The 12,472-nt window shown below is 42.3% G+C and overlaps 1 protein-coding gene across 2 annotated transcripts in view; it reads left to right on the forward strand.

Moving 5' to 3' along the window:
• SLC8B1 (solute carrier family 8 member B1) overlaps positions 1–12,472 on the forward strand; it is a 37,000-nt gene that overhangs the window by 22,914 nt on the left and 1,614 nt on the right. For both annotated transcript variants that reach the window (XM_074297125.1, XM_074297134.1), the window contains 6 exons: positions 1,209–1,339; positions 2,989–3,130; positions 5,585–5,706; positions 6,873–7,026; positions 7,860–7,940; positions 9,555–9,619. In XM_074297125.1, coding sequence (XP_074153226.1) covers positions 1,209–1,339; positions 2,989–3,130; positions 5,585–5,706; positions 6,873–7,026; positions 7,860–7,940; positions 9,555–9,619 — 695 coding nt within the window. The remainder of the gene's footprint in view (positions 1–1,208; positions 1,340–2,988; positions 3,131–5,584; positions 5,707–6,872; positions 7,027–7,859; positions 7,941–9,554; positions 9,620–12,472) is intronic.

Consider the following 12,472-nt stretch of genomic DNA (forward strand, 5'->3'; position numbering starts at 1 on the left):
CAAATCCCCTAAGGATGTCAATCTACAAGTGTTTATTAAGTACCTCTCATGTCCCAGGCTCTATGCTAAGCATTGGTGATACAGAGAAGTCTATAAGTATTTATTAAGCACCTCCTATGTGCCAGGCCCTGTGCTAAGCACTAGGAATACAGAGAAGTCAGTGTCTTCACACAGGCTGTTCGTTATGCTTAGCATGCACTCCTTCCCTCATCTCCACCTATTCCAGTACTACACTTCTTCCTTAGCTCAGGAGCCAACTTCCTTTCTGAGGTCCTCTCCCCTCTAGCCACTGCATTTATTAAGCACCTCTCATGTCCCAGGTACTATGCTAAGCATTGGGGATTCAGAGAAGTCTATAAGCATTTATTAAGCACCTCCCTTGTGCCAGGTACTAAGTACCAGGGATACAAGGAAAGATAAAATTAATTCCTGCCTAATCCAGTCCAATCCAATCATATTTATTAAGTGCCTGCCATAAACCAAGGACTGTGTTAAGTGTTAAGGATATAATTAATAAAAAGAGGCTTAACAATTCAATGAGGGAGATGACATGTAAACAGTTCTGGACAAAAAAGCCCGTATGGAGTAAACTGGAGATAATCAGGGGACAGAAGGCACTATAGTTCTCATTGGAAAGAGTGAAAAGTTTACTCTCTGTGTCTCTATGTCTCTGTCTCTCCCTCTGTCTTTTTTCTCTTTCTTTCTCTATGAAATGAATCCTAGATTTAGAGCTGGGAGAGATCTATTCATCCAACTTCCTATTTTGCAGAGTCCCAGAGAAGGAAAATTACCTAATTACATCACCCACACACACGCACACACATATATTAAGGTGCTTAACTGAGATTCGAACCCAGGATCTTTCACTGCAGCACAACACAAAAGTCTTCTGCTTAGAGTAGCCACTGCGGTTAGGTGAAGGAAATTCAGTCCCAGACTGAGGACCAGGGGAAGCTCCCAGATGGGAATACTGAAGGGCCATCAGTCACTCAGCAATTAGTAAGCTCCTACTATGTTCCAGATATTATGTTGAGAACTCCTGGAAAGGAAAAAAAAAAAAAAAAGTCCGTGTCTTCAAGGAGTTTATGGGGGAAGACAGATATTTAACTACAAGGTCCATCCAGTGTAAATGAAAGGTGATCTTATTGAGAACCAACTTACCTGAGGAGAGAGAGGGGAAATCTTAACCTGATCCCTACTTTCTGCAGCGGATGACTACAAACCCCAGTTCCAGGGTGAAGAATCCACAGCTCGGATCCTGACTCAGGCCATCAGCCCCCTGGACTGCCAGAAGTGGAAGCGGAAACCCTGGTACATGAAGCTGATTAAAATCTTCAAGGTATTGAGGTAGGGGGTGGGCAGTGTTATAAATATGATGGAACATCGGGGTGGGGTCTCCTGGCAGTTTTGTCCTGGTAATCAGTCTAAGGGGGAGAGGGAACTTTGATTGTATCTTATAGTTACTTAGGACTTTGAGGGTTTCTTTCTGATAACCACATAATGCAGTGAGAGAGCATTAATATTTATTAAACTCCTACTGTATGCCAGGCACTGTGATAAGTACTAGAGGGACAAAGAAAGGCAAAAAAAGGTTCCCTCAGGAAACTCCCAGTCTAATAACAACATGCAAACAATAAAGACAGGAAAAATTTATCTGTCCATTGTCCAGATGGGATCACTGAGGCTCAGAAAGATTTTTCTAGGTTCTATATGAATCCGTATAGTCAATGTTTTACACATAATATGTTAGTAAGTGTTTATTGTTGTGGCTCAGTTGTTTATTAGTTGTGGGTGACATAGTGCCTTAATCCAACTCTGTGAGCTCTCTGAGAGCAAGGACTGAAGTTGCTTGGTTGGTTTGGTTGGGTTTTTTGCCTTTCTGTGCCTCCCTACTGCTTAGCATAATGCTAGTAGGTGCTTAATAAATGCTTGATGAGTGAATGATACATAGAGGTGCTTAATAAATGTTTGATGATTGACACATAGCAGGTATTTAATAAATGCATGGTCACAGACTGACTGATGCTTAATAAATGCCTGATGATTAATATAGTAGGTGCTCAATAAGTGCTCCAGTGACTGACACATAGCAAGTGCTTAATAAATACTTCATTTTTTTTGCTTTCATTGGTAGAAGATTTTTCCTTCATCTCAAGCCTAAAATCTGTCTCTTTGCAGTTTTTATCCACTGTTTCTAGCTCTGTCCTCTGAGTCTAAGAGGGAGACTAGGAATGGACTGATGATCTCAGGGGGATAGGGAGCCTTCAGTTCTAGTAGGTCAGCTCCTGCTCTGCCACCTTCTAATCCTGGGGAACCCGAGAGCTTAAGGGCCTCTTCTAGGGTCCCCCAGTCAGAATTGGTCAGAGGTGGAATTTGAGGCTGGCTTTCTAGTCATTATACATTCTCTCAATCCAATTGAATAATTCTAATTCAGCTCTTAAGGGTGCCTATTATGTTCTACCCCTTCTCCTCAATCCCCCTTTCCTTAGTCAGCCCCTCAAAAAGCATCTATTATGTGTCGGGCACTCCGCTAAGGGCTGGGGCTGCAAAGAAAGGCAAAAATACAGACCATGTGCAAATGATTATATATGTACAGGCTATGTCTAGTGGAAATGAAGTCATCTCAGGGGGAAGTCCCTGGCAGGCAGGGGGACCCTGGAAAGGCTTGGAAAGGTATCTGAGCTGAGTCTTAAAGTTGTAGCTGGAGGGACAGGGTGGGCAGCTGCCTCTCCAGGCCTGATCCCCTTTCAGGATGACCTCCAGCCATCCCTGCTGCTCTCCTGCACCGCCTCTAGCTGGTCATTATCCTAAGCTGAGGAGCCCAGACCTAACCCTAATGTGGGCTGGTCGGGACAAAGGCCTGTGGGAATATCATCTCCCGGCTCCTAGATGCGGAGCCGTTCTTCTCAACTGTCCTCGGTTCTTAGCTTCCAGAAGTAACCCGTCCGGTTTTTTGTTTTCTGACCCGTTTTTGTGTCCTGGGGCCAGATGCCGGCAGAGTTTCTGCTACTGCTCACGGTGCCTCTTGTGGAGCTGGACAAGGATGATCACAACTGGAAACGGCCCCTCAACTGCCTCCATCTGTTCACCAGCCCCGTGCTCTGTGTCATGATTCTGCAGTCTGGAGTGTGTAAGTGCCCCATAGCCAGTGCTGCATCTTATACTGGCCCTATGGGATCATGGGGTCCTGAACTGCTATAACAATAATATCAAAGTAATAATAATAATAACAAAAACAATCATAATGACAATGATGATATAATACTAACAATAAGTAATAACAACAAACAACCACATACTAAAGACTGGGGACAAAAAGTTTGGAAATGATGTCGACCGTCCCCTCAGGTTTGAATGTAAAGAGGAAGTGAGAGGAAAAAAAGGTTAATGGATGATCAACCAACATATTTAAGCAATGGAGATACCAAGGCCCTCGGTGGCTTACATTCTAATCGTAAGGAGAGAAAAGCAAGCATTTATTATGCACCGACTAAATGCCAGGAACTGTGCTAAATGTTTTACAAATAGTAGCTCATTTTGGGGAGGGAAGTGCTAATAATAACAATAACTATTATTACTATTATGCCTTATATTTTCATTTATTGCTGTTCACCCCCATTTTACAGATGGGGAAACGGAGGCAAGTGGGGTTGTGGAGAAAAGAGCACTTGATTTAAGTGATAAGGGAAAGAGGAGAATCCAAAGCATTTTTATTGAAAGAAGTCATTTCAGTCATGACCAACTCATCATGGCTCCATTTGGGGTTTTCTTGGCAGAGCTACTGGAGCACATTTTACAGATGAGGTAACTGAGGCAAACAGAATAAAGGGTCTTGTCCAGGGTAAATAGTTAGGAAGTGTGTGAATTCAGGTCTTCCTTATTTGAGACCCAACACTCTTAACTACTGCCTGTATATTTTTTATAGCACCTACTATGTGCTTAGCCCAGTGCCTGGCACATAGTAGGTATTATAAAAATTTATACTTCCTACCTGATCTTATGGGGCTCAGTCTGTTTGTCCTCTGAGTGTTTCTTTCTCTGTGAACCTGAGAGGGTCTGGACCAGCTGACTCTCAGATCGCTTCTCTCTCTCAGTCCACATCAGGAATATAAAGGAAAGCTCCTTCCCTCAGGGGGTGTACATTCTGTTCTGTTTACAGCAGGGGTGGGCAGGTAAATCCCCCTCAGTGACATCATCTGGAAAAGGGGAGTGCACTCAGCTCCAATGGGCCTTTTGATCTCCTGCAATTGCCCCTGGAGGATTTCAGGATCTGAAGATGGGGGCAGGAGGTAGGGGGGAACAGGCTCAATCTGGGGACAGATCCAGGAGTCCCAAACCCCAGCCTCAGACTCTTTTGGTCATTTAAGTGCCTCCAGATAAAGGAACAGCCTAGCCTGCAGGAGGATCCCTTCAGTGAGTCCCAAGGTCAAAGCCAAAGGCCCAGGAGCTTCCTGGCCTCTCTCACCCCCCCTTAGCACCTCCTGCCTGGATTAGCTCCACAGAACAATGGCCACAGACTTTTCTTTGAGTCCATTCTGCACCAGACTTCCAAGTTGCCCCTTCCCTCTTCAGAAGGCCTCAATGGCTCCCCATTGCCTAGAGTCTTTTCCGTGTTAGACTGGTGAAACCTAAGGTCCCCTTCTCAGGTTAATCACTTTAAATAGTGGAAGGACATGCTAAATTTCAGTTAGAGAGTGCTCTGTAGAGCTCAGGAGATGTGCAGGTGAACATCCTCTCTGGATTGGAGGCCTGGAGATTATAAGTCCTAGGTATCAGAGAGGGTGCAGTGGACAAAGTGCCGGGCCTGGAGTCAGGGAGACCTCTGACACTGACTGCCTGTGTGCCCCAGGTGTGTCACTTAACTCCACTTGCCTCAGTTTCCCCATCTGTAAAATGGAGGTGACAATAGCACCTACCTCACCAGGTTGTGCAGATCAAATGAATACTTGTAAAGTGTTTAGTATAGTGCCTGGCACATAGTAGGTATTTCATGTTTATTTCCTCTCAGCAGAGTGCCTCGCACACAGCAGGTAGTTAGTGAATGCTGGTTACCTTCTGAAAGAGTGCCTGGCACATAGTAGGTGCTTAATAAATATTCCCTCCTAGCACAGTACCTAGCATACTATAGGTGATTAATGAATGCTCATTACCTTCTGTCATGGCATAGAGTAAGTATTTAATACGTGTTTGTTCCTTCTGAGCACAGTGTCCAGCATACAGTAAGTGCTTAGTAAATGCTTATTCCCTTCTAGCACAGTGCCTGAGAAATACTTGTTGCACTGCTTGATTGGCATCCAGGTCCCTCTTGATCCCAGCTCTACACTCACTCACTCTACCGCTCATTAAAACCAAATGGTTTGTGGCTATTTATGGTGTTTTCAGGTCCAGGGGGAGGATGTTTCCAGGGTTGGGATGGGAGCATATATTCTCAGGTCTGGTTTGTAATTTCAGTGGGGGAGGGGGAGTCTGTGCTCTCCCCTCTGCTCACCCTCGGAAGACTTTCTGGGGGGAAGATCTCTTTGCTGCTGAGAGATGCCTGCCGCTTCTGTCCCACGAGGGTCCTTGTCTCTTCCCTCTCCAACAGATGGATTCTATGAGATCCAGGGCATCTTCCCCATCTGGGCGGTCATGATGCTGGTGGGCACCTTCCTCGCCTCCGTTACCTTCTTCGCCACCTCCAACGACCGACCTCCCAGATTTCACTGTGTAAGAGGCTCCTTTCCCCCCATTACTGGCACCAGATACTCAAAATTGAGACCCCGGGAAAGGAAAGCGTGTTAAAATAAAATAAAAAATGATAAACAGGATGCAAGGATGAAGGCCATTTTTAATATAATAATGATATTTAAGCATTTATGGCTGCTGCCAGGTATTGTGCTTAGCTCATGTGACTCTAGGAGGTGGGTGCTGTTATTATCCCCACTTTGAAGATGAGGAAAACTGAGGCAGACAGTTAATGACTTGGCCCAAGGTCAAACAGTTAAGTGTCTTGAGACTGGATTTGAACTCATCTTCCTGACTCTAGATCCAAGAATTTAATCACTGTGCGCCCAGCACCTCACAGAACTGTTGTTCCAAAGGCCTTAACCTGGGGTCTGTGAACTTTTTTAACAAAATATTTTAATAATTATATTTCAATACTCGATTTTCTTTGAAATTCTTTGAATTTCAATTTATTTTGTGCCTTTTAAGACATTATTTGTGTGGGAAAACCCATAGGTTTCACCAGTCTTGCCCAAGGGGTATAAAACACAGGAAAGATTTGAGAAATCTTGATCTGATTCCGTCTGCTCATTTTACAGATGAAGAAACCAAGGTCCAATTGACTTATCCACTGTCATAGGGCTAGATACGGCAAAGGGAGATTGGGGTTTGGACATAGGAGGTCCAGTGATCTTGCCATTATTCTCCACTGACTTGAATTCATTTGTATATTCTTCCCCTTTGCCTCCTTCCCTTCTCCCCATCCCCCCCACCATATATCCCTCCCTCTCTTCCTATCCTTTCCCTTTCTTTTCCCCTCTCTCCCTGCCCCTTTATCTCTCCTTCTGTCCCTTCCTGCTTCTTTCTCTCCCTTTCTCCTTCTCTCCTTTCCTCTTTTGTTTCTGTCTCTTTCTCCCTCCTTTCCTCTTTTCTCCCTCTCCCTTTCTCCCTCTTCTTTTCTGTTTCTCTTTCTCTTCATCTCTTTTTCCTCTCCTTCCTTCTCTTTCCCCTTCTCCCCCTATCATTCCATTTCTCCTTCCCTTTTCTCTCTATTTCTCTGTCCCTCTCTTCTCCATCTCTTTCCCCTCTGTCTCTCTGTCCCTCTCCCCCTTTTCTATTTTTCCTTCTCTCTGTTTCTGTTTCTGTCTCTCCCCCCTCCCTTCCTGCAGATCTTTGCCTTCCTGGGCTTCTTTGTCAGCGCCCTCTGGATCAATGCGGCGGCCACCGAAGTGGTGAACGTTCTAAGTTCTTTAGGCATCATCTTCCAGCTCAGCAACACCATCTTGGGACTGACTCTGCTCGCCTGGGGGAACAGTATCGGGGGTAAGGTTGTCAGGCACAGGCCTGAGCTCACCCAGTTCTTGATCCTTTTTTGTTTTGGTTTATTATTTAATGGTCTCTATTGACGTTGTTCTTGTTCCTGGGTGTTTTCCTGATTCTGCTCACTTTACTTTGCATCATTTCCCATGAGTCTTCCCTCATATCTCTATCACTCTTTTTTTTTTTTTTTTTTTTTTTTCCCTGAGGCTGGAGTTAAGTGACTTGCCCAGGGTCACACAGCTAGGATGTGTTAAGTGTCTGAGACCAAATTTGAACTCTGGTCCTCCTGAATTCACTGCTGGTGCTCTATCTACTGCGCCACCTAGCTGCCCCCTCTGTCACTTCTGAACCAGCCAGGTGGCGGTACCCTCTCCATCTCCTCTCTCTCCTCAGATCTCGTCTTGCTGTCCAGTCTGTGCCCTCTCTTTTATTCAGGTCAGTGTGGCAGAAGTTGAGCATTGGACTTCATATCTTGCCAGTCCTTCATCTCTTAACCTCTCAGCTTTTTAGTAGCTGTATGACCCTAAACCAATCACATCATTTCTCTGCACCTGTAAAGTGATGGGGTTTGGACTAGGTGGTCTCTGAGGTCCTTTCCAATTCTCAATCTGTTATGCCATTTGTTAGCACATTTTATCCCCTCAAATTGTCACATGTATATACCGATGTTTACATGTTGTATCTCCCAGGAGAATGTTAAGCATGGGCTTTAATCCCTTCCTTTGCATCTCAGGAACTTAACACAGGGGTTGTTACTTCATAACTTTTTTGGTCTTGATGGATTGAGAGCTTGGGTTCATGGTGCCTTTTTGAGCCATTTTTTCCATTTCTTGCAGATGTCATCTCAGATCTCACTCTGGCACGGCAGGGGTACCCGAGGATGGCCTACTCAGCATGCTTTGGGGGCATCATCTTCAGTATCCTTTTAGTACCTGAAACCCATCATTCAGTGTTTCTGGTAAAATTTCTCAAGTCACAGGTCCTGGGATGGGGATGGGAAGAAGGAAAGGACACAATCCTTCTGTCTCCTGCATGAGCTAATTTCATGTGCACTGAAATCTAGGATCCCAACAGATTAGAAATGACTTTTTAGACCATTACTTATTATTATTTGTTATTTATTTATTTTTGTTTAATAGCAGCACCAGCTACAGGAGTACTAGTACTACTAGTTGTAATAGCAGCACCTATAGTAGAAGTAATAGTAGTAATAGTAGCAGAAGCAGCAGCAACAGCTATAATAGTATAGTATATAATATAATAGTATACTAATAGTTGTAACTGGAACAGTAGTAATAGTAAGCAATAGTAGTACTAAGTAGCATAGTAACAGCAGCAATAACAGCAGTAGTAAGTAGTAGTAGCAGTAGTAGTAGGTGCGGCAGCAACAATAGTAGGAATAGTAAGTAGTGGTAGTAGTTGCAGAAGCTATAATACTAGTAGTAAGCAGTAATAGCAGCAACCATAGAAGTAGCAGTAAAAGGAGCAGTAGCAGATGTAGTAGTAATAGTAGTGGTCACAGAAGCTGCAATAGGAATAGGAGTAGTTATAGTAGGAGTGATAGATAACAAGTACCAGTAATAGTAATAATAGCAGTAGTAGTAGCAGTAATAGTAGTGGTAGCAGAAGCTGCAATAGGAATAGGAGTAGTTATAGTAGGAGTGATAGATAACAAGTACCAGTAATAGTAATAATAGCAGTAGTAGTAGTAGCAGTAATAGTAGTGGTAGCAGAAGCTGTAGTAGGAGTAATAGTTATAGTAGGAGTGATAGATAGCAAGTAGTACTAATAGTAGTAGTAGTATCAGTAATAGTAGTGGTAGCAGAAGCTGGAGTAGTTGTTATAGTAGGAGTGATAGATAGCAAGTAATAGTAGTGATAATAGCAACAGTAGTAGCAGTAACAGTAGTGGTCGCAGAAGCTGTAGTAGGAGTACGAGTAGCAGCAGCTACCGTAGTCAATAGTAATACTAATAGTAGCAGCAACAGCTGCAATAGTAGTAGTAGGTAATATACAGTAGCAGTAGTAACAGCTACAGCAGTTAGATCACACAGTAGATAAAATGCTAGGTTTAAAGTCAGGAAGAATCACCTCCTTGAGTTCAAATTCATCCTCCCAGACACTAGCTGTATGAACCTGGGCAAATCATTTAACCCTGTTTGCCTCAGTTTCCTCGGCCGTAAAATGATCTGGAAAAAGGAAATGCAAGATATTCTTTAAAAAAACAAAGCAAAACCCTAACCTCAAATTCAAATGAGTTCAAGTTGGACATGATTGAATAACAAAAAGAAACCAAACACTTTTTCATTCATTTTTACGCAGAAGTAAGACATGGGGAGAGGCGGCACACATAGTAAATTTTGCTCTGTCTCCAGGCTTTTTCCTACTCTTCTTGGCCCTATTTTGTCTCTGATTCCACTTGATTTTATCTCTTGGGCCTATTGCATACACTTAAGATGTAAGAACACAATGGCAAGAAATAATTAATTTTTCTCTCCTGAATTCATTATTTTTTCCTGAACGTGTGTCCAGATATCCTGGTGGGTGTAGGTCTGGGCTGTGTGGTAGAAATCACCAGAAACAATATGGATGTGAAGGTAGGTTGTTGGATTCTGGGCAAAGAAACATTATGGTCATTCTGTAGAGCAATGGGGAACTATAACCATGGCCTTCAAAGCCACTCATACCCTTTGACCTAGCAATATCACTAATAGGTCTCTATCTCAAAAGAGATAAAAAAACAAAAAGAAAAAAGACCTACAGTTATAAAAAAGTATTTACAGCAGCTTTTTTTCTGGTGTGAAAGAATTGGGAACTGAGGGGATGCCCATCAAGGAGGGAATGGATGAAGAATTTGTAGAATATGCTTGTGATGGAGTCCTACGTGTATAAGAAATGATGAGTAGGATGACTTCAGAAAAATCTGAACTTACATGAACTGATACAAAGTGAAAGGAGCAGAACAAGGACAACCTTGTACACAGAAACAGAAGCCCTGTGTGTGTGATAGTCACCTATGAATATGAATCATCCGTGTCAAGACACTAACTCATTTCAGACAAGTTACTTAGCCTCTCACTCCCTTCAACGTCTCTCTCTGAGTAGAAAAGTGACTCAGCCAAGACCATGGGGCATTATGTCCCTCCCTGCGTTCTAGCGAGGTATGTACTGAGGTCTGTTTATTATGGCACTTCTAGACTCATCGAATTTCTATTGATGCCTTAGGTTTCTGTATTCTGAATACAACCAGATCCCAAGAATCCCCTGAAGTGGTCAAATGTTTTTGAATTTGCACTATATGAAGTTAAGAGTTATCTAAAATAAATGTAATTTATTTTAATTAAATAAAGTAACTCTCTGATGAGGCTTTACAGATAGGTAAGAAAGAAAGCAAAAGACAAAGGAGAAAGGAAAGACACTCAATTGAATGCAGAATTTCAGAGGACAGCAAGGGTAGATGAGATTTTCTTAAATGAGCAACTCAAAGAAATAGAAGAAATAGAAGAAAACAATAGATCTCTTCCAGAAAATTAGAGCTATCAAGGGAATATTGCATGCAAAAACAGGTCTGAAAAAAAGACAAAAATGGTAGGAATTTAGCAGAAGCAGAAGGGGTGGCAAGAATATGCAAAAGAACTTAACTTCACTGGTATGATTACTGCTCTAGAACCAGACATCCTGCTGAAGGAAATCAAGTTGGGCAAACAATGGTGAAGGTGATGGAATTTAAAATTTAAAAATTTTTTCATTTAAAATCTTCAAAGATGGTGATATTAAAAGTGTTTGCAGCATTCTATCTGCCATCAAATTTGGAAAACTCAACGGGGGCTACTGGATCAGAAAAGAGTAATTTATATCCTAATCCTAAATAAGGGCAATGCCAAATAATGTCCAAATTACCAACAATTGCATTCATTTCCCATACCAGCAAGGTTGTGCTTAAGTTCCTGCAAACTAGGTTTCAGTAATATGTGTATTGAGAATTACCAGAAATGGGGCAGCTAGGTGGCGCAGTGGATAGAGCACCAGCCCTGAATTCAGGAGGACCTGAGTTTAAATCTGGTTTCAGACACTTAACACTTCCTAGCTGTGTGACTCTGGGCAAGTCACTTAACCCCAGCCTCAGGGGGAAAAAAAAAATTACCAGAAAAGCGGCTGGTTTTTGAAGAGACAAAGGAACTCGAGACCGAATTGCCAACATTCGCTGGATGATGGAGAAATCAAGGGAGTTCCAGAAAAACACTTATTTTTGCTTTATTGACTACACTTAAAGTCTTTGTATATTATAACAAAATGTGGCAAAGTCCTTAAAGAGCTGGGGCTATAAAATGTATTTGTCTCTATATATGGGTCAAAAAGAAACAGTTAGAACTGAACATGGGACAATCAATCAGCTTAAGATTGTAAAGGGAGTACAAGGTTGCATATTGTCACTTAATTTATATGCAGAGAAGGCATGAGAAATGTCAGCCTTAGCTGAAACTAAAGTTGCCAGGAGAAATAACAACAGTCTCATATATGTAGATGATATGACCTGGGACAACTGAAAACTAGTCACTTGAGCAGATTGTGCCCAATGACTGAACTGGTAAAACACAGCAGTTCTACCTCTTTCTGGAGGGCACAACCACTGGCCTTTTCCCAGTTCCAGTTTGGCTCTAGCTGCTTCTGGAGTCCTGCTGGATCCAAACTGCTTTGATGACAGAATGGGAAAAGAAATTTAAAAGCCTTTTAATGAGGGTGAAGAAGCAGAGTGTAAAAGTTTAACTAAGATCTCGGCAACTGATCCCATCACTTCCTGGCAAATATAGGGAGGAAAAACAAGCAGTATCAGATTTTATTTTCTTGGGTTCAAATCACTGGAGGTGGTGACTGCAGTCATGAAATTAAGAGATGCTTGTTTCTTGGAAGGAGAGCTGTGACAAATCTTAAACGAGCAACACAAGGAAATAGAAGAAAACAAGAGAATGGGAAAGACTAGATGTCCTCAAGAAAATTAGAGACATCAAGGGAATATTTCATGCAAAAACAGGCCTGAAAAAACAAAAATGGTAGGAATTTAGCAGAAGCAGAAGGGGTGGCAAGAATATACAAAAGAACTTAACTTCACTGGTGTGATTACTGCTCTAGAACCAGGCATCCTCGAAAAGCAAAGGCATCACCTTGCTGACAAAGAGCAATATTGTCAAAGCTCTGGGTTTTTTCTAGTAGGGATATATGGTCGTGAAAGTTGGAGTATAAGAAAAGCTGAGTGATACAGAATTAACTCAAATTATGTTGCTGGAGAAAACTTTTGAGAGTCTCTTAGATAGGAAGGAAATCAAATGAGCCAATACTTTAATTCAAGCTATTCATTGAAAGGCCAAATATTGAAGCTGACGACAAGACTGCTCATTGGAAAATATCCTTTGTTGGGACTTTGTTTTTCTTGCCTCTTTTCCATTTTCAAC

This window comes from Sminthopsis crassicaudata, chromosome 1 (assembly GCF_048593235.1).
Source record: "Sminthopsis crassicaudata isolate SCR6 chromosome 1, ASM4859323v1, whole genome shotgun sequence".
NCBI lineage: Eukaryota > Metazoa > Chordata > Mammalia > Dasyuromorphia > Dasyuridae > Sminthopsis > Sminthopsis crassicaudata.